Source organism: Phascolarctos cinereus, unplaced genomic scaffold, assembly GCF_003287225.1.
Source record: "Phascolarctos cinereus isolate Bilbo 61053 unplaced genomic scaffold, phaCin_HiC Scaffold_4;HRSCAF=312, whole genome shotgun sequence".
Taxonomy (NCBI): domain Eukaryota; kingdom Metazoa; phylum Chordata; class Mammalia; order Diprotodontia; family Phascolarctidae; genus Phascolarctos; species Phascolarctos cinereus.
Window position 1 is genome coordinate 546,449,608 of NW_027555847.1, and position 18,311 is coordinate 546,467,918.

Genomic DNA, 18,311 nt, shown 5'->3' on the forward strand with positions numbered 1-18,311 from the left:
AAGTGAAAGTAAGTGAGGACACCTTTTTTTCTGGGAATTTTTCTATAAAAGGAAGGAGAATTAGGATTATAGTTTGAGGGTGATGGTAGTGTTAAATGAGGATTTCACCTGGATTTTTTTTAATTGTAATTTTGATTGATGTCTGTTTACATTATATATGTAGCCTATATGTTCTTTCCTTTCTTCCCCAAGGAACCGTTCCTAGAAACAAAGACTGAAGGGAGAGGAAACAAAAGTTCAGCAGAATGACCAGTGTATCAACAGTTTGATAGTATAGCATCTGCTAGCAGTTCTCAAACTTTTTAGTCTCAGGACTCTTTTATGCTCTACAGAATTATTAAGGACACCAAAGAACTATTTATATCAATTATATCCAAGGTTGTTTTGGTAAATGTTTTAACATCTAGTTCTCCTGAGGAGAGAAAAACTCACAGCCAACACAGTTTTTAAGTTTAATTTGAATCATTAACATTTTCTGATTGTTTAGACAATCAACAGAACAATTGATCAAGCCTTAATTAGTTATGTTTACTGATTTCTGAGATAAATTCTCACACTGAAAATTTAATAATCCTGGTTCAGGCTGGTTCCAACACACCTCTAGGTATATCTATTGATAGTTACCATTTATTTAGAATTGAAACTTATAAAATTTTTAAATATTAATTTAAAATAACAGTAAATCAATTATGTTAACATAAATATTTTTATGAAAAATAACTTTACAAAAAATTTAGTGAGAAGAGTTACATTATTTTTGCAAATATCTTCTAATGTTCGGCTTAATAGGGTACAGTTGGATTCCCTTGTCTGCTTCTTCATTCAGTTGTGATAAATTGTTTTGGCTTATGTTTATGAGGAAAATCTAGCATCACACAAATAGGCAGTTGAAAAAAAGAGGCATAATTTAAGAGGCATGTAATGTCTTAGTATTGTTATGAAAACAATTTTGATCTCTTAAGACTCCCCTGAAATGGTTTGAAGGAGGGCCTAGGGATCCATAGACTATACTTTGAAAACTTCTGTTGTGTGCAGTCTTCCACACCTGTAGTTCCCGCACCTCTGCAGTGAATGAAGTAAGGGAGTTGTAGTTTCACAATTCTCCTTCATGAAGTCTGGCCATTAAAATCACAGCATTCAGTTTTGGTTTTTTGTTCTTATATTGTTACTATTATTGTGTATATATTTTTTTGGTTCTGCTTCATTCTGAATCTGTTCATATGTCTTCCTAGGTTTCTTTGAATTCTTATCTGTTTCTTATGTATTTGTAAACCATATGTCATGGTTTTTTTTCATTCCGTATTCAGTGGGCATTTGTTATCAGTGTTTTCCTACTACAGAAAGGGCTGTTATGAATATTTTGGTGTATCAGGGATCTTTTTATCTTTCATCTCTTTGGGCTATATGTGTAGCAATGGGATCTTTAGTCAAAGGGTATAGACATTTCAAAACTCATAATTCCAAATTGCTTTCCAATATGGTTGGACCATTTCACAGTTCCATCAACATTGTAATAGTATACCTATAATATGACATAATTTTAAAAATAAAAGTAGAAGTCATTTTTAAAACTTTTAGATGTATAGCTTTTCTACTTCACGATAGACAAAAGTACAGATTATACTAAAATATTAACTATACCACACTTCTTTTGGTGAGGGTTGGATCCTATTCATTCAGAGTTCATCTATTGGAGACTGATTGTAAAAAGCATTACCTTTCATTCTTGTGTAATATCTTGTAATTATTTTATAGGTTATAAAGACTATAAGTAGTAGTTTCTTTAATATACCTTTTATTTGCTTTGTTAATGTCTACTTAATTCATCTTTCCTACTCATAACTTTTAATATTATTGCCACAATTGGAAGTTTATTTTATCATTTAAGAGATGCAAACCTCAATAAGCAATGTTTTAAATTTTTAATTGCAGAGAAGTAAAATTTCTTAGTAATATGTGCTTATTATATTCCTGTTGTTGTTTTGTTTTTGCTTTTGCTTTAGGAAAGTCACAATGTTTCAAATTCCTGTTGAAAATCTTGACAATATTAGGAAGGTTCGGAAAAAAGTGAAGGGCATTCTTGTGGATATTGGCCTTGATAGCTGCAAGGAATTATTAAAGGTAAGAAAGAACAAGTAATAACTTCAATTTGAGTCAAACTGACTTAAATCTTGTCACACTAAATTAAAGGTTCAAATGTAGTAAATTTCATTTTATAATGTCTTAAGAGAAAGAACTGCCAAATTATTTTTCAAGATTCAAAATAACTCAGGCATGTTATGGGGAATTTATGATTTATGATACATATCTTATATATCTTCATATTAGGGTTTGAAAAGATGTGGAATAAACTGACATCTTAAACTTAGCTTCTTAGTATAAAGTCTTACTGTGTGGTTTTGTTTCTTTACATATCATCAACTAAGGAAAAGTTAAACTTAGACTGCTACTTGTCTTCCTTGTAGCAGTGAATTCTTTGTGAAGTAGCCTTGAGTATTTATTTGTAGCCATAAATGATATTAGAGATAGGTACTTAAATTGGTTTTTCAAGTGTTATGAACTTAACTTTATGAGGATGGGGTTGGTGTCGTTTTTATCTTTATATTTCCAGAGTATCACAGACCTGCATGTAGTTAATACTTAATAAATACTTTAAGAATTGAGTTGTAAACTTTTTGAACAGGGGCTATATTGTTCTTAGTGCTATAGTGGCTTACATGTAGTTCATGCCCAATAGAAATTACTGAATTTAAGTTATTAGTGTTTTAAAGATTTGTGATTTCATGGGTATGATTACTCCACATAAATCACATTTAATTTTTCTCTTATAACTAATTTCCTTCTAATCAGAATTTTCAGATGTAGAAATAGTATTCCATGTAAATAACATATAATTTTTGTCTGATAACTAATTTGCTTCTAATCAAATTTTCAGGCATAGTTGATAAAAACAGTAAGTAGCTAATGTCTTTAAACTGTCTTGGCTGCTTATATTTGTATTTGACAGACTTTTTCCAAATCTTCATTCCTGGGACCTGCTGTCACTTGTGTTTAGGACATCAGCCTTTCTTATTGAATGTTGTTAATATTTGATTATACTTTTGGATACTGTAAGCTAACTAAATTCCCCTGTACCTACACATTGAGTTCATGTCTCCAACCTAGTGAATGAAGAATCAGTTTCTAGGCTTCTGTGAACACTAGATAAAGCTCTTTATAGATTACTGATGTAGAGGATATGGGAATTTTTCCCTTATAAATGACTCCCAAACAAAGTAGGATAGTGCTGTACATTCTAGATATTTTGAAAATGCAAAAGCAACATGGTATAGTGGAGAAAGGACCCTGTATGTGTAGTCAGACAACTGCGGTTTGACTCTAAGCCCATCTACTTGCTACTTGAGTGACTTTGGGCCAACACTTAATCTCTTCAGGCCATCTTTTTAATAAGCAAGTTGGATTTGATGTCCTCAGGTACCAGAAGTTCTAGCTAGTTAGGTTTATGACTAAAACTACATTTGATTAAGAAGTTTTTTTAACTTAGAGGTTTTGAGTCAATTTTATCCATGTTATGAAGATAGTGTGAAGTAGAATATTAGGACAATTAATGGCCAAAATTGATTTTTGAGCAAAGCTCTAGAAATATTGACTGTGAGGAAATAGTTTATTTATCTGCATCCTAAAGAAAACCTCTAAATAGAAAGAAGGGTTTTTTTTTAATCCCAAAGAATTTTACTTTGAAAAATTCAAATACTGGCTCTTAATGAGAGAGAAAAATATATGTATGTAGACTTCTGTTCATAGACATTTTTAAAGACTTGTAGTTGGGGGTATGTACTTTCGTGTTAAGACGGATGTTGACATCTAAAATAGGCTTTATTGAAACTATTGCAAGTGTTGATATTTTTTTTTTGTCGTCTTTGAGAGTTAATGATGGTCTGTTGGTGGCAGGGAATTTTGATGCTTTAAAATAATGATTGTCAATTTCTTAAAATAGTAGTTTCATAAATTAGAATTTATCCAACAAGGAGAAAACCTTTGTAAAGATAAAGGACTTTGTTCAAGATTAGAGAAATTAGAGGTGTCATCTGTCTAATAACTCCTGTTGCTTAGAGGCAGTAGTGAAGTGGGTCAATATTGAATTGATATTTAATGTTCTAAATCTTTTTTTAAAACCCACTTGTAAATTGTTCATGTTTTATACATGAACAGCATAACAGTTGCCCATTTGACCTTCAGATAGAGATGAATGGAATATTTCTTGGCAAGTAAGGTAGGTAGAGAAGTAGCCCATAGATAGGTAACCATTAACAGTAGAAGATTGTTACATACATGCATGTATAGTGTTTGCAGGAGCTAGTGAATTGTCGTAAACTAAAGACATGAATTAATCTTTCCCAATAATTGGATGAATTTGCAATCTATATCAACACAGATTATAATCTATCCACAGCTTTTTATTCTGAGACTTTTTCTTTTTTACCATATTTTTCCCTCCATATCTTTCCACAAATTTCCATGCATTCTTTGCCATTTGGTGGTGAAAGGGAGCCTTCTTCCAAATACATTGAAGTTTTTTTTTCTTCCAGTGAAAGCAAGTGGCTAGCTTTCCATCAGTTATCTTTTGTTTTTGCTACATGACTGGCCAACTTTGTTTTCCAATTGTGCATTTCTTGGTGCTAGCCTTAATACTATTTCTCCTTCATTTTTTATTGATGGTATGGTATAGTAAAATAGAGGACTTGGAGTCAGGAGAAGCTTAGATATTTAACCTGGCAGGGGTGATTCCATGGGAGAGGTTTATCCATTGCTCTCTGGGTGGCCTAACCTCTGTGATTTCCCCAAATGCGGGAAACTCTGACTGCATAATTTGTGATAGTGGGAGACTGCATGGTCTAGCTCTCCCCTGGTAAAAAACAACAACAACAACAACAACAAAACCAAACCAAAAAAAGGGAGAGACCTAGGTTTGAATTCTGTCGTTGTGACTATGGGCAAATCACTAAACTTTTGAGCTATAATTTTGATATTAGTTACTTAGATATTAGATGTTAATAACACTTACCTCACAGGTTTTTCTATTGTTTTGGGAATCAAATGAGATAAGTGCAAAGTAATTTACAAACCTTAAAGTATTAGAGAAATATCAGTTGATCTTTAATATTATTGATTTTTTGGTTGTTTTAGTACTGAAATAGCACCACTGTCAGGTTGATATGGAGAGTAAGAAAAGAAATTCAGTAGCATGGATAAAAACGCTTTTTTTGAAAGTAGAGTTATATTTTGAAAATTTGAATTAGTTTTCTAGGGTATTGCCTTGGTTTTTCATTGTGGTTTGGAATTAATTCTGGGTTTTTGGAAGCTTTACTAAGACCATGCAAAAGGTCCTAGCAAGTTTGAAATGCTTTGAGTGTGGGTCTAGTGATAAATTATATATGTTTATCATCCAATGATCACAGATTTAAAGCTGGAAAGGAGTTTAGGGTTCATTTAGTCTAAACCTCTCATTTTTACAGATGACTGAGGCTTAGAGGTTATAGTTGTCCAAGATCTTGTAAGCAATAAGTAGCAAAGCCGTGATTTAAAGTCATATTTTCAAAACTCCCAATCCAGTATTCCTTTCACTATCATTCTCTAGTTTGGAGTGGGTTATCATGAGAAGTTTGTCCTTAACCCTTTATTTTTTTGTTTTTGAGTTTCTCTCCTAAGGTGTAGAAAGGTTCTCGACCACTTGGTGAACCAGTTCAACTCTACACTGTCCACTCCTCTTGAATCTTTTGCCTCCCTGTCCTATCTATAGCCAGTCACACTTTTCTAAATCCCAACTTACAGCCTCCTTTAATCCTATTCATTTGTTTTTGCATGGAGCTGGAGAAGATCATAAAACGATGCTGATTGGTTTGTGTAGCATCTGATATGAACTTGGTCTTCAGTATAGCAAGACACTCATTCTAGGACCAGTGATAAAGCATGCTGTCCATCTCCTGCCAGAAGTGCGAAATGAAAAATTTCTTCTTCTTTTTTTTTTTTTTTACATTTCCAGTGTGTGAAATTGCTTTGCTTGACTGGTTGTTGGGTACAAGGATTTTGTTTTTCTTTTTTTCAATTGGGGGTGAGATTTGTGAGGAAATAGGAGACTAGTGGTGGTGTTGCCAAAAAAGAGAAGGAAGAGTTATTGAAGCATTTTTTTAAATGTGTAGAGAATAAGAGAAGGAAATTAGGAAGAAACCATCAATAAGCAGTGGAGAGCTTTGAAAGTAATAGTGAATTTATTAGATATGTTTTAAAAAGTAAGGAGGATATAATAGAAATATATGGCTTCATATAATAAGCCTCTTTTTTCTGTTCTACTTTGTTTATGAAAATATTCTTTTAAAAATATTTTAAAACAGTTTTCTTAACTGAAAACAAGGACTTGTGCTATATAGTTTGGAACCAATGTCAATTGTATTTAATCTGAGTTTGATTATCCTTTAGTATTTTGTGCATTGACTTAGTTGTAGTCATGATGTTAATATTTCTTTGGGGTCTGCTTTTTTTACTTTATAAGTTTACAATAAATCTCCCCTTTTTTAAAAAATATTCTTCATATTTGCCATTCTTCTTGGTGCAGTTAGCTCAGGATATCAGAATTTCAAAGTTGGAAGGAATCCCCAGAAATCAATTAGACCAACCCATACTTAACTTGAGAAATACCATCTACAAAAAAAATGTAGAAGTGACCATTCAGCCTTTGCTTAAAGATTTCTAGTAAGTGAAAACTCACTACCTCCTGAGGCAGGCAGACAATTCCAATTATTAATAACTCTAAACATTTGGAAGTTTTAACAGCAAGTCTAAATCTGCTTCTGTAACCTTTACCTAGTTCTATCTTATGGAAAATATGGGGTGGGGCAAACAAGTCTAAACCCTTTGTGTGTCAGCTTTTTAAATACTTGAACACAATCATCATATCTCTCCCCTCCACCACCTACATCCCCCAACCCCACCCCCCTGCCCCAGTCTACTATTTCCTTTAATGGGAACTTTGTGGACTACTTTTCTATTCTTTCATCTCCTATCTCCTATTCAAGTAGGGCATCATTACCCATGTCTGGAATGGACATTATGCACCTCTGCTTGATAAAATCGTTCCATTCCTTCAAAACTGAATTCTAGTGCCATCTCTCCTATGAAGCCTTTTCTTACTCCCTTCTTTCCATCCTTCAATGTCTTTTCTCTTTGTTGAACTGCTCCCATGCACTGATTACATTCTACCACAGTTTGGTTGTAGTTTAGTATTTACTGGATTTACCTTATTGCGATCATTGAGTATGTTGTTCTTTGGTCTCTGTTTTCTCGTCTGCATCACTTTGCTCAAGTCTTTCTATATTACTTTGAATTGTTCATATTTGTTTTTTCTAATGCATAGTAATATTCCATATATGTTCATATATGTGGAATATATGTTCATATACAACAGTTCACTCAGTTATTCTCCAATTATTGGGCATGTATTTTGTTTGCACATCTTTCAGGAATACATTTTGTTTTGATACATCACTCCCCAATGAACAACTCCTCTCTCCATAGTGCCTTCTCATAAAAAGCAGGTAAGCATAAACCTTTAACTTATGATTATGATTTACAGTACATGTAACATTTGACTCTTAGATTTTGCATTTCTTAATAGAAAGGAAATGTGCTTTAACCTTGTTCATCTGGAATGAAGATTGGCTAATATATTTGACCTAAATTCACTTGCCTTTTTGGGATATCTTCATTTACATTATTGTTATTGTTCATATTGTTCTTTGGCTGTGTATCAGCTCATAAACTATTACTATAGTTCTCTGGTTCTTCTTATTTGAAATTCCTTGCAAGTTCAGTAATATTCCATTATATTCACAAGTACTACTATGAATATTTTGTGATTTTTTTTTGTCATTAACCTTCTTGGGGTGTAACCCAGTAGTGAGGATCAGTCTTTGAATGGGTATGAATAACTTAATAATTTTTTTTCATTTTTACCGTTACAGTATCTCTTATTGTAAATGAGATGCCTGCTCTTTAATGTTGATTTGTAGTTTTCAATAGTTTTTCACGTTGGCATTTACTTTGAAAATTGTTGATATTTGTTGATCACTTATTTATTGGAGAATGGTTCTTGATGTATTTTCAGTTCCTTATTGATTTTGTGTTACAGTTGTATTAGGAATTTGTTGTGAAGATCCCTTCCTAATCCAAATCTTCTGGTTCTAACTGCATTGATTTTGTTCATGCAGAAGATTTAAAATGTCATATAATTTAAATTATAATCTTGATCTTCCATGTAGGCATTAATTTCTTCCCTATTCAAAGATGTGAAAGATTTGTCCTATTGTTATTTTTACATTGTGAATATTTTTAAATTTAGGTAATTATCCTGGCTAAAAACTTTTTGAGTCAGATTGCCCGGAAGTTTTCTCAAGGGTTTATCTTCCTCCTGGTTTTTGTTAGAAAGATACAGAAATGCTAGTGATTTTTGTGAAGTTATTTTATATCCTGCTACTTGACTGAATATATTTATTTTTAATTCTTGTCATGTTATTTTTCTAATGCAGTATTCTAAGTAACCTTTATGCTGTCTAACAGCAAAATATTGACTTCCCTAGTGCCAGTCTTTATTCCCTTAATTTCCTTTTTCTTATTGTAGCTAGAATTTTGACTGTGGTATCAAATAATAGTGGAAGCATCTGACTGTAAAATTTGAATTAATGGAAAAGTGTGTAGCATTTCTCCATTGAAGATGTCAACTCTTGGTTTCAGTTAAATACTTTCTAATCATATTCTGGAAAAGTTCTTCCATTACTATGCTCTTCAGTATTTTTTATGTAAGTGAATGTAGTTTTTTTTTTATCATTTTTATGATCATGGCAATTGTTTTTCTATAAGATGTTGAAACTTTCTTATATCTGTAGTATCAGTCCAACTTTTTATAATGAATAATCTTTATAATCTTCATCTTCATCTGTAGTTCTTTCTTTTTTTATCCTTCTGTAGTTTTGGTATCAGAATCATATCTGCCTCATCAATGGAAATTGAAAGGCTTGATTGCATTATTTTGTGATTATTTAGGTATAGCAATTGTTTTTCTATGTTTGATAGAATTTACATGTAAGTATATGGTTCAAGAGCTCTTTGGTACTTTATGTGGCTTGTCTAGTTTCTTTTTTCTGAGGTATTGTTATTTAGATTCCTTATATCTTTTGATTTGAGTTGATAGTGGTTGTGTTGTGGTAGTATTGAGTACTTATCATGGAACACTATCATTTCCAAGTCATTCAGAGGACATGGAGAAGACTCATGATGGCTATAAGTAGACAGACAGATAACACAGTTTTTTTTAAAAAATCCAACAACTGGAGTAAAGAAAGTAATGAAAGAAATTTGGCATTGAAAAAGCACGGATATTCTGTTTGCCACATTTATATCCTTGAGATATCAAGAAAAATTGCCAGAATGGCTCTTATAACACCTTAGGATACCCCCTGTGGTGAATTTACTCTCACATTTAGTGAACTTGTCAAATCCCATAGGTTTAATTGTTATCTTTGTGCAGATAATTGTTAGGCATACTTATACAGCCCTAGTTTCTCTTGAGTTCCACATTCAAACTAGATGCTCTGTAGACATCTCAAATTAACATTCCTGAAACAAAACTCATCATCTTCCACCACTCCCTCTTTCTAACTTCCCTATTTCTGTCAAGTATACTAGCATCCTGCCAGTTACCCAGGTTCACAATGTCTGTGTTACCTTGAAATCCCCAATCTAACTCACCCTACATTTAGTTAGTTTCCAGAATTTAATTTAAAAAAAAAAAAGGCTGCTTTGCATCGGGCGTATTAGAGGCTGTGTGTCATCTAGCTTTGGATTTCCAGATTCCCTGTCTATATTACCCTGTTCCTCTCATAATATCCACCTGTTCAATTTCTCTTATTCCTTAGCATACCTAAGCTTTCTCACTCCATGACCCTCTGGGAAACCCCTATTCTTTCACCCCCTGTCCTTGTGTGTTTTTGTATCTTACTGACTGAAAATATAATCACTTTGGACTTAAGAAAGGGGCCTTGAGACATTTAGGTTCAGGCTAGCCTAAAAATAAAATCCCTGTCTTACTCCTAGATGTTGTTGAGGAATGTTAATAGAAAAGGATGATAGGATTAAAGATTGAGAGCCAGAAGGGACCTCAGAGATCCATTTAGTGTTGTTCAGCCCCTTCAATTAAAAAACAAAACAGGTGTGGAAATGGAGGCACAGGGAAGGGATTAGGTGAGTTGCTCAGGATCATACAGGTCATAAGAATCAGAGGACAAGATTTAACTTGGCTCCTCTGTATACAGTCTCCCATAAGGGAACAATGTTTTATTCCTTATCATGCGGGTTTCTGTGTAATGAAGTTAGAATAAAGGTATCAAGAGACTTGGTACCTTTTCAACTATCTTGTTTAGACTATTGCCCAGCATGGCAATAGTACTTTCTGGGTACTTTGTGAATTAAGCTTATTGGATTTAGAACTAGCTAGAAGAAATTTAGAGCATACCTAGGATTTTCTTCCAGTCTCTCTGTCTCCAAATCCATATTCTGTCCACAATTGATGTTCTTTTGTCAGAGTTTTTTTGGTGATTCTTGTATTGGCGAAACTAATGGGAGAAAGATTAAGAAAGAGTGAGTAAAGGTTACAGAGAGGAACTAGAAGTGCAGTAGATATCTTTGTTAATTACCATATCTAAAGATAAGAATTTTTGATAAGATCTTTATTAACTTTATTAACTTTGATAACATCTTTATTAACTTCTTTACCATACTTTAATCCTTGTATCTTTATAGTTTGAAATAGTTTAGTAGTCTAAACAGCACCTAAAATATACTATTTAATTTTCCATTTGGTCTTTATATCTATATCACTAATACCGTCTTTTTGCTAGTAATCTAGTCTCTTTGGACTTTTTCCTCCTTTACTTTTCATGTAGTTCTTAGCTGTTGAAATTTGTTGTAAAGTACACCTTCAGATCATCTAGCTCTTGAAATAGCCATCTACTTTAAAATAGTCTGCAAAGATGTTTTTATACAGATTTTTTTCCTTTTCCAAAGCCTGAGGTAGTAGGAAGTTCTTTGATTCTTATCTTTAAATATTCTTCTTTTTTTTGTTATCTTATGAAATCCTGCCTTTGCCTGAGTTCTTCTAGATTAATAAGAAATGCCTAATTGAAGTAGGCTTTTAAGGTTTCTAGAAGATTGTTCCTGAATTGGCATTCTATACCTTAATACTTAATGGTCTGTGATCTTATTGATGTAGGTGCTTCTTCCAGTGGTGTAGGTCCCAAGTCATCCAAGTCTTCTAATCCTGTGCCATTTTTTGTTCAAATGTCCTTGTGAATTTTCTAGAGAGTATTAGAATATTGGAGAATTTCTTCCAAATCTCATGACATTGTATGGGAACCAGTGAAGCACTTGGATTGCATCTGTTGTCTATTCCTTTCCTTTGACTGCATGACTGGCCTGTCCCCTTATCCAAGCTTAAATTCTTGATATCTTTATTAACTGAGTAGCTTTGCTGAAATTTTAAAATTTTATTTTAGCAGAATATAATTTACTTTGCCAATTATGGTGTCCACATTGCTAGCTTTTATAGTGTCTTATGCCCATAATAACCTTATTTACACTATCCCCTCAATCACTGATTTTAGTTTTTCTCTAGTAAGCATTGTCAGTAATACAGCACTTTATTTCATTAACTTATTTTTTTTAATTTTTTAAAAATTTTGAACTTAAATATAAAAAGACCAAAAAAAGACTATTTACATGAATATAACATACACAACATAAGATTTGATATAAAATCATAAATTTCCATTTCACAGTTTACTTTTTTTGAAAAACTATGTAATAGATATTATGCATCATTTTCAAAGCTGCCCTGCTTTTCTGTGCTTCCTTCTAAGTTTTGTTCTCTGCTGTGCCCTTTTTTTCCTCCTTCCCCACCCCACGCTAGAGAAGACTACCATTAGACACAAATATGTATGTGTGTGTATAGATAGATGTAAAACCCTACCATACATACTTCTATTTAACAGTTCTTCGTCTGGAGGTGGATAGCATCTTCTTTCATTGGTCCTTTGTAGTTGATATAAATATTTATAATACTCAAAATTACTTAATCATTCAAAGTTGTTCTTATAACAGTATTGTTGTTAGGGCGTACCATATTCTCTTGGTTGTGTTCATTACACTCTTCATTATTTCATGGAAATCTTTACATGTTTTTTCTCACGTCAACTAGCTCATCATTTCTTATAGAAGAGTAGTGTTTCGTTACAGTCATGTATCATGACTAGTTTAGTCATGCCTCCATTGACAGGTATCCTTTCAATTTCCAGTTCTTTGCTACCATAAGAGAGCTCCTTTTAGAACGTATTTTAGCTATTTTAGAACATATGGTGATATTGCTGGGTCAAAGGATATATACACAGTTTTATAATCTTTGGGAATAATTCCAGATTGCTATCCAGAGTGACTGGATCAGTTCACAGTTCCAGCAGTGACTCAGTATACCAAATTTTCCACATCTTCTCCAACATTTGTCATTTTCCCCTTCTGTCAGCCAACCTGATAAGTATAAGATGATATCTTAAAGTTGTTTTAATTTGCTTTTCTCTAATCAGTAGTGATTTAGAACATTTTGAAATATATGATTACAGTTTTGATTTCTTCACCAAAACACTGCCTATTCATATCATTTGACCATTTATCAATTGGGGAATGACCCATAATCTTAGATAAAGATCTTTATATAGTTAAAGTATGAGACCTTTATCTGAGAAACTATAAAAATTTTCTCGTTTTCCTTCTACTCTTGGCTACATTGTCCATATTTGTACAAACCTTTTTAATTTAATGTAATCAGAATTATTCGTTTTACTTCTCCTGATGTTTTCTTGATCTCTTGTGTATTGATAAATTCTCCTATCTGTAATTGCGATAGGTAATATCTTCCATGTTCTTGTCATTTTCTTATGATATCTCCCTTTATGTCTATATCCATTTTGACCTTATCTTAGTAAATGATATAAAATATTGGTCTATATCTAATTTCTGCCAAACTGCTTTCCAGCTTTCCCGACAATTTTACCAGAAAATGAATTTTTAATCCAAAAGCTTGAATCTTTACATTTGTCTAACTCAAGGTTACTATACTTATTTGCTACTGTGTATTTTGTGTCTATTCTCTTCCACTGATCCACCTTTCTATTTCTTAGCCAGTACCAGAGAGTTTTGATAATTAGTGCCTTATATTGTAGTTTGCTATATTAAAACTATATTATGCTATGTTATATATGGCTATATATTATATATGTCTATATTATAGCTATATTAAAACTATATTATAGCTATATTATATATGGCTATATTATAGCTATGTTATCCTTTAAATGTTTTCCATTAATTCCTTTGCTATTCTTGCAAATGTTCTTCCAAATGAATTTTGTTACTACTTTTTCTAACTCAGTAAAATAATATTTTGGTAATGGGTAATTGGGATGGTATTGTAAAAGTAGATTAGGTAAAATTGTCATTTTTATTGGCTCTGCTTACCCACAAATAATATTTCTCCAATGATTTAAATTTAACTTTATTTGGTATAAATAACATTTTATAATTATGTTCACATAGTTCCTGATTTTGTTTTGGTAGGTATATTCTGAGGTCCTTTATACTGTCAGCGATATAAAAATATACAGTTATTTTAAATGGAGTTATCTCTTAACTATCTCTAAGACAAAGTTCTACACCCAATTGAATGTGAATGTTATTCCCTTTTTTGAGCCAATTCTGAAGAGAGTAAATTTCACTCATTCCCTCTTAACTTCTTCCACCTCTTTCCCTCCACAGTAGAAGCTTTTTTTTTTGCCTCTTTTATGTGAGATAATTTATCCCATTTTCCATCTCCCTTTCTTTTCCTCCCAGTACATTCCTCTCTCTCACCCCTTAATTTTTCAACTCACACCTGTGTCCTTTGGTCTTATAAGTTACAGATATCATCTTCCCATGTCGGAATGTAAACAGTTTAACCTTATTAAGTCCTTTATGATTTCCCTTTCCTGTTTACCTTTTTATGCTTCTCTTGAGTCTTGTATTTGAAAGTTAAATTTTCTGTTCAACTCTGGTCTTTTCATCAAGAATGCTTTAAAGTCCTCTACCTCATTGAATGTCCATTTTCCCCCTGAAGGATTATACTTAGTTTTTCTGGGTAGGTGATCCTTGATTGTAATTCTAGCTTCTTTGCCCACTGGAATATCATATTCAAAGTCCCCCGATCATTTAATGGAGAAGCTGATAAATCTTATGTTATCGTAACTGGGTATCTACCATACTTGAATTGTTTCTTTCTGACTGCTTGTAGTATTTTGTCTTTGACCTGGGAACTCTGGAATTTGGCTATAGTATTCCTGGTAGTTTTAATTTTGGGATCTTTTTCAGGAGATGATCAGTGGATTCTTTCAATTTCTATTTTACCCTCTGATTTCAGAACATCAAAGCAATTTTCCTTGATAATTTCTTGAAGGGTGATATCTAGGCTTTTGTGTTGTTGTTGGTTTGTGTGTGTGTGTGGGGGGGTTTGTTTGTTTTTGTTTTTTTGATCATGGCTTTCTGATAGTCCAGTAATTTTTAAATGATCTCTTCTGGATCTATTTTCCAGGTTAGTTGTTTTTCCAGTGAGATATTTCACATTGTCTATTTTTTTTTTAATTTCTTGATTTCTCATAGAGTCATTAGCTTCCATTTGCTCCATTCTAATTTTTAAGGAATTATTTTCTTCAATGAACTTTTGGACCTCCTCTTCCATTTGGCCAATTCTGCTTTTTAACACATTCTCCTCATTGGCTTTTTGGACCTCTTTTGCCATTTGGTCTAGTCTATTTTTTAAGGTGTTATTATCTTTAGTATTTTTTGTGTCTCCTTTACCAAGCTGTTAACTCATTTTTGCTTTTTTGGTGAGGCAATCGAGATTAAGTGACTTGCCGTGAGTCACACAGCTCGTAAGTGTCAAGTGTCTAAACCTGGATTTGAACTCAGGTCTTCCTGACTTCAAGGCCAGAGCTCTGTTCACTGTGCCACCTAGCTGCCCCTGTTAATTCATTTTTCATGATTTTCTCATGTCACTCTCATTCCTCTTCCCAATTTTTCCTCTACCTGTGTTACTTGATTTTCAAAATCGTTTTTGAGCTCTTCCATGGCCTGGGGCCAATTCATATTTTTCGTGGAGGCTTTGGATGTAGGACCCTTGGCTTTGTTGTCTTCTGAGTCTGTGTTTTGCTCTTCTTGTCACCATAGTAACTGTAGTTACTATGTCAATAGTCAGAATTTTTTTCCATTGTATGCTCATTTTCCCAGGCTTATTGGTCACTTAAAAAAAATTACTTATTTTTAGTTTTCAACATTCACTTCCATAAGATTTTGAGTTTTAAATTTTCTCTACCTCCCAATCTCCCCTGCCCCTAAGACAGTGTGCGATCTGATATAGGCTCTACTTATACATTTATATTCAGCATATTTTCCCATTAGTCATGATGTAAAGAACAATTAGAACTAATGGGAGGAGCCATGAGAATGAAGCAATAAAACAAAATAACAAAGGAAAAGAAGAGCATAAATAGTTTGCTTCCATCTACGTTTAGACTCCATAGTTCTTTCTTTGAATGTGGATAGCATTTTCCATCATGAGTCTTTTGGAGTTGTCTTAGATCCTTGAATTGCTGAAAAGAGCCAAATCTATCAAAGGCAGTTATCTGACTATGTGCCTGTTATTGTGTACAATGTTCTCCTGGTTCTGCTCGTTTCACTCAGCATCAGTTCATATAAGTCTTTCCAGGTTTTTCTGAAGTCTTCCAGCTCATCATTTCTTATTTCTTAGAATAATAGTATTCCATTACATTCATATACTGCAGCTTGTTTAGCCATACCCCAATTAATGGGCATCCCCTTAATTTCTAATTCTTTGCTACCATAGAAAGAGCTGCTATAAATATTTTTGTACATGTGAGTTCTTTTCACATTTTTATGATCTGATCTCTTTGGGATACAGACCTAGACGTGGTGTTGCTGGTTCACAGGGTATGCACAATTTTATAGGCCTTTGGACATAGTTCCAAATTTCTCTCCAGAATAGTTGGATCAGTTCACAATTCCACCAACAGTACATTAGTGTTCCAATTTTCTCATATCTTCAACATTTATCATTTTTCTGTTTTGTCATGTTAGCCAATCTGATAGATGTGATGTGGTACCTCAGAGTTGTTTTGATTTGCATTTCTCTAATCAATAGTGATTTAGAACATTTTTTCATGTGACTATAGATAGCTTTAATTTCTTCCTCTGAAAACTACCTGTTCATATCCTTTGACCATTTGTCAATTGGAGAATGACTTGTATTCTTATAAATATGGCTCAGTTTTCTATAAATTTTAGAAATAAGGCTTTATCAGAGACACTGTCTGTAAAAAATTCTTTCCCAGTTTTCTGCTTCCCTCCTAATCTTGGATTCATTGGCTTTGTGCAAAACCTTTTCAATTTATTGTAATCAAAATTATCTGTTTTGCATTTCATAATGTTCTCTGTCTCTTGTTTGATCATAAATTCTTCCCTTCTCCATAGATCTGAAAGGTAGTAAACTATTCTTTGCTCTCCTAATTTGCTTGTAGTATCAGGCTTTATATCTAAATCTTGTACCCATTTTGACTTTATCTTGGTATATAGGATGTCAGATGTTGTCTGTGCTCAGTTTCTGCCATACTATTTTCCAGTTTTCCCAGCAGTTTTTGCTAAATGGTGATTTCTTATTCCAGAAGCTGGAGTCTTTGGATTTATCAAATAGTAGATTAGTGTAGTCATTGACTGTTGTGGCTTGCATACCTAACCTGTTCCACTGATCCACCACTCTGTTTCTTAGCCAGTATGAAGTAGTTTTGATGATTGTTGCTTTATAATACAATTTAAAATCTGGTACAGCTAGGTGACCTTCCCTTACATTGCTTTTCATTAGTTACCTTGATATTCTGGACCTTTTGTTCTTCCAGATGAATTTTGTTATTGTTTTTTTTAGCTCTGTAAAATAATTTTTTGGTAGTTTGGTATTGATTATAGTGCTCAGCCTACCCATGAGCAACTGGTATTTTTCCTGTTATTTAGCTCTGACTTTATTTGTGTGAAAAACATTTTGTAATTTTGTTTATATAGTTTCTGGGTTTGTTTTGGCAGGTAGACTCCCAAATATTTTATAATGTCTGCAGTAATTTTAAATGGAATTTGTCTATCTCTTGCTGCTGGGCTGTGTTAGTAATATATAGAAATTCCAATGATTTGTGTGGGTTCATTTTACATCCTGCAAGTTTGCTGATTTTGTTTATTTCGAGTAATTTTTTTTACTTGATTCTCTAGGATTCTCTAAGTATACCATCAGATCATCTGCAAAGAATGATAGCTTTATTCTTTTTTGCCTGTTCTAATTCTGTCAGTTTCTTTTTCTTCTCTAATTGCTACAGCTAACATTTGGAGCATAATATTGAATAACAGTGGTGATACCCTGATCTTATTGGACATACTTCTGGCTTATCCCCATTGTGTATAAAGTTTGCTGAAGGTTTTTGGTAGATACTATCTATCATTTTAAGGAAGACTCCACTTATTCCTATACTCTCTAGTGTTTTTAATAGGGATGGGTATTGTGTTTTGTCAAATGCTTTTTCTGCATCAACTGAGATAATCATAATTTCTATTAGTTTTGTTGTTGATATGGTCAATTATGCTGATAGTTTTCCTAATATTGAACCAGCCCTGCATTCCTGGTATAAATCCTACCTGGTCATAGTGTTATCCTTGAAATAAGTTGTAATCTCTTTGCTAATGTTCTATTTAAATTTTTTGCATCTATATTCATTAGGGAGATTAGTTTATAATTTTCTTTCTCTGCTTTGGCTCTTCCCAGTTTGAGTATCAGCACCATATTTGTATCATAAAAAGAAGTCACCTGATTTCCCAAATAGCTTATGTAGTATTGGAATTAGTTGTTCTTCTACATGTTTGATAGAATTCACTTGTAATTCCATCTGGCCCTGAAGATTTTTTTCTTAGAGAGTTCATTGATGGCATGCTCATTTTCTTTTTCTGAAGTGGGGTTAAGTATTTTATTTCCTTTTCTCTTAATCTGAGCAATTTATATTTTTGTAAATATTCATCCATTTCACTAAGATTGTCAAATTTATTGGCATACAGTTGGGCATAATAGCTCT

General features: G+C 32.9%; 1 protein-coding gene and 1 pseudogene across 2 annotated transcripts in view; both read left to right on the forward strand.

Annotated features, from left to right (window-relative positions):
* Nucleotides 1-18,311, forward strand: part of ADNP2 (ADNP homeobox 2) — a 56,336-nt gene that overhangs the window by 7,840 nt on the left and 30,185 nt on the right. For both annotated transcript variants that reach the window (XM_020986878.2, XM_020986876.2), the window contains exon 2: nt 2,004-2,121. In XM_020986878.2, the coding sequence (XP_020842537.1) occupies nt 2,014-2,121 (108 nt within the window). In that variant the 5' untranslated portion in view covers nt 2,004-2,013. The remainder of the gene's footprint in view (nt 1-2,003; nt 2,122-18,311) is intronic.
* LOC144457358 (U1 spliceosomal RNA) lies at nt 4,764-4,909 on the forward strand (annotated as a pseudogene).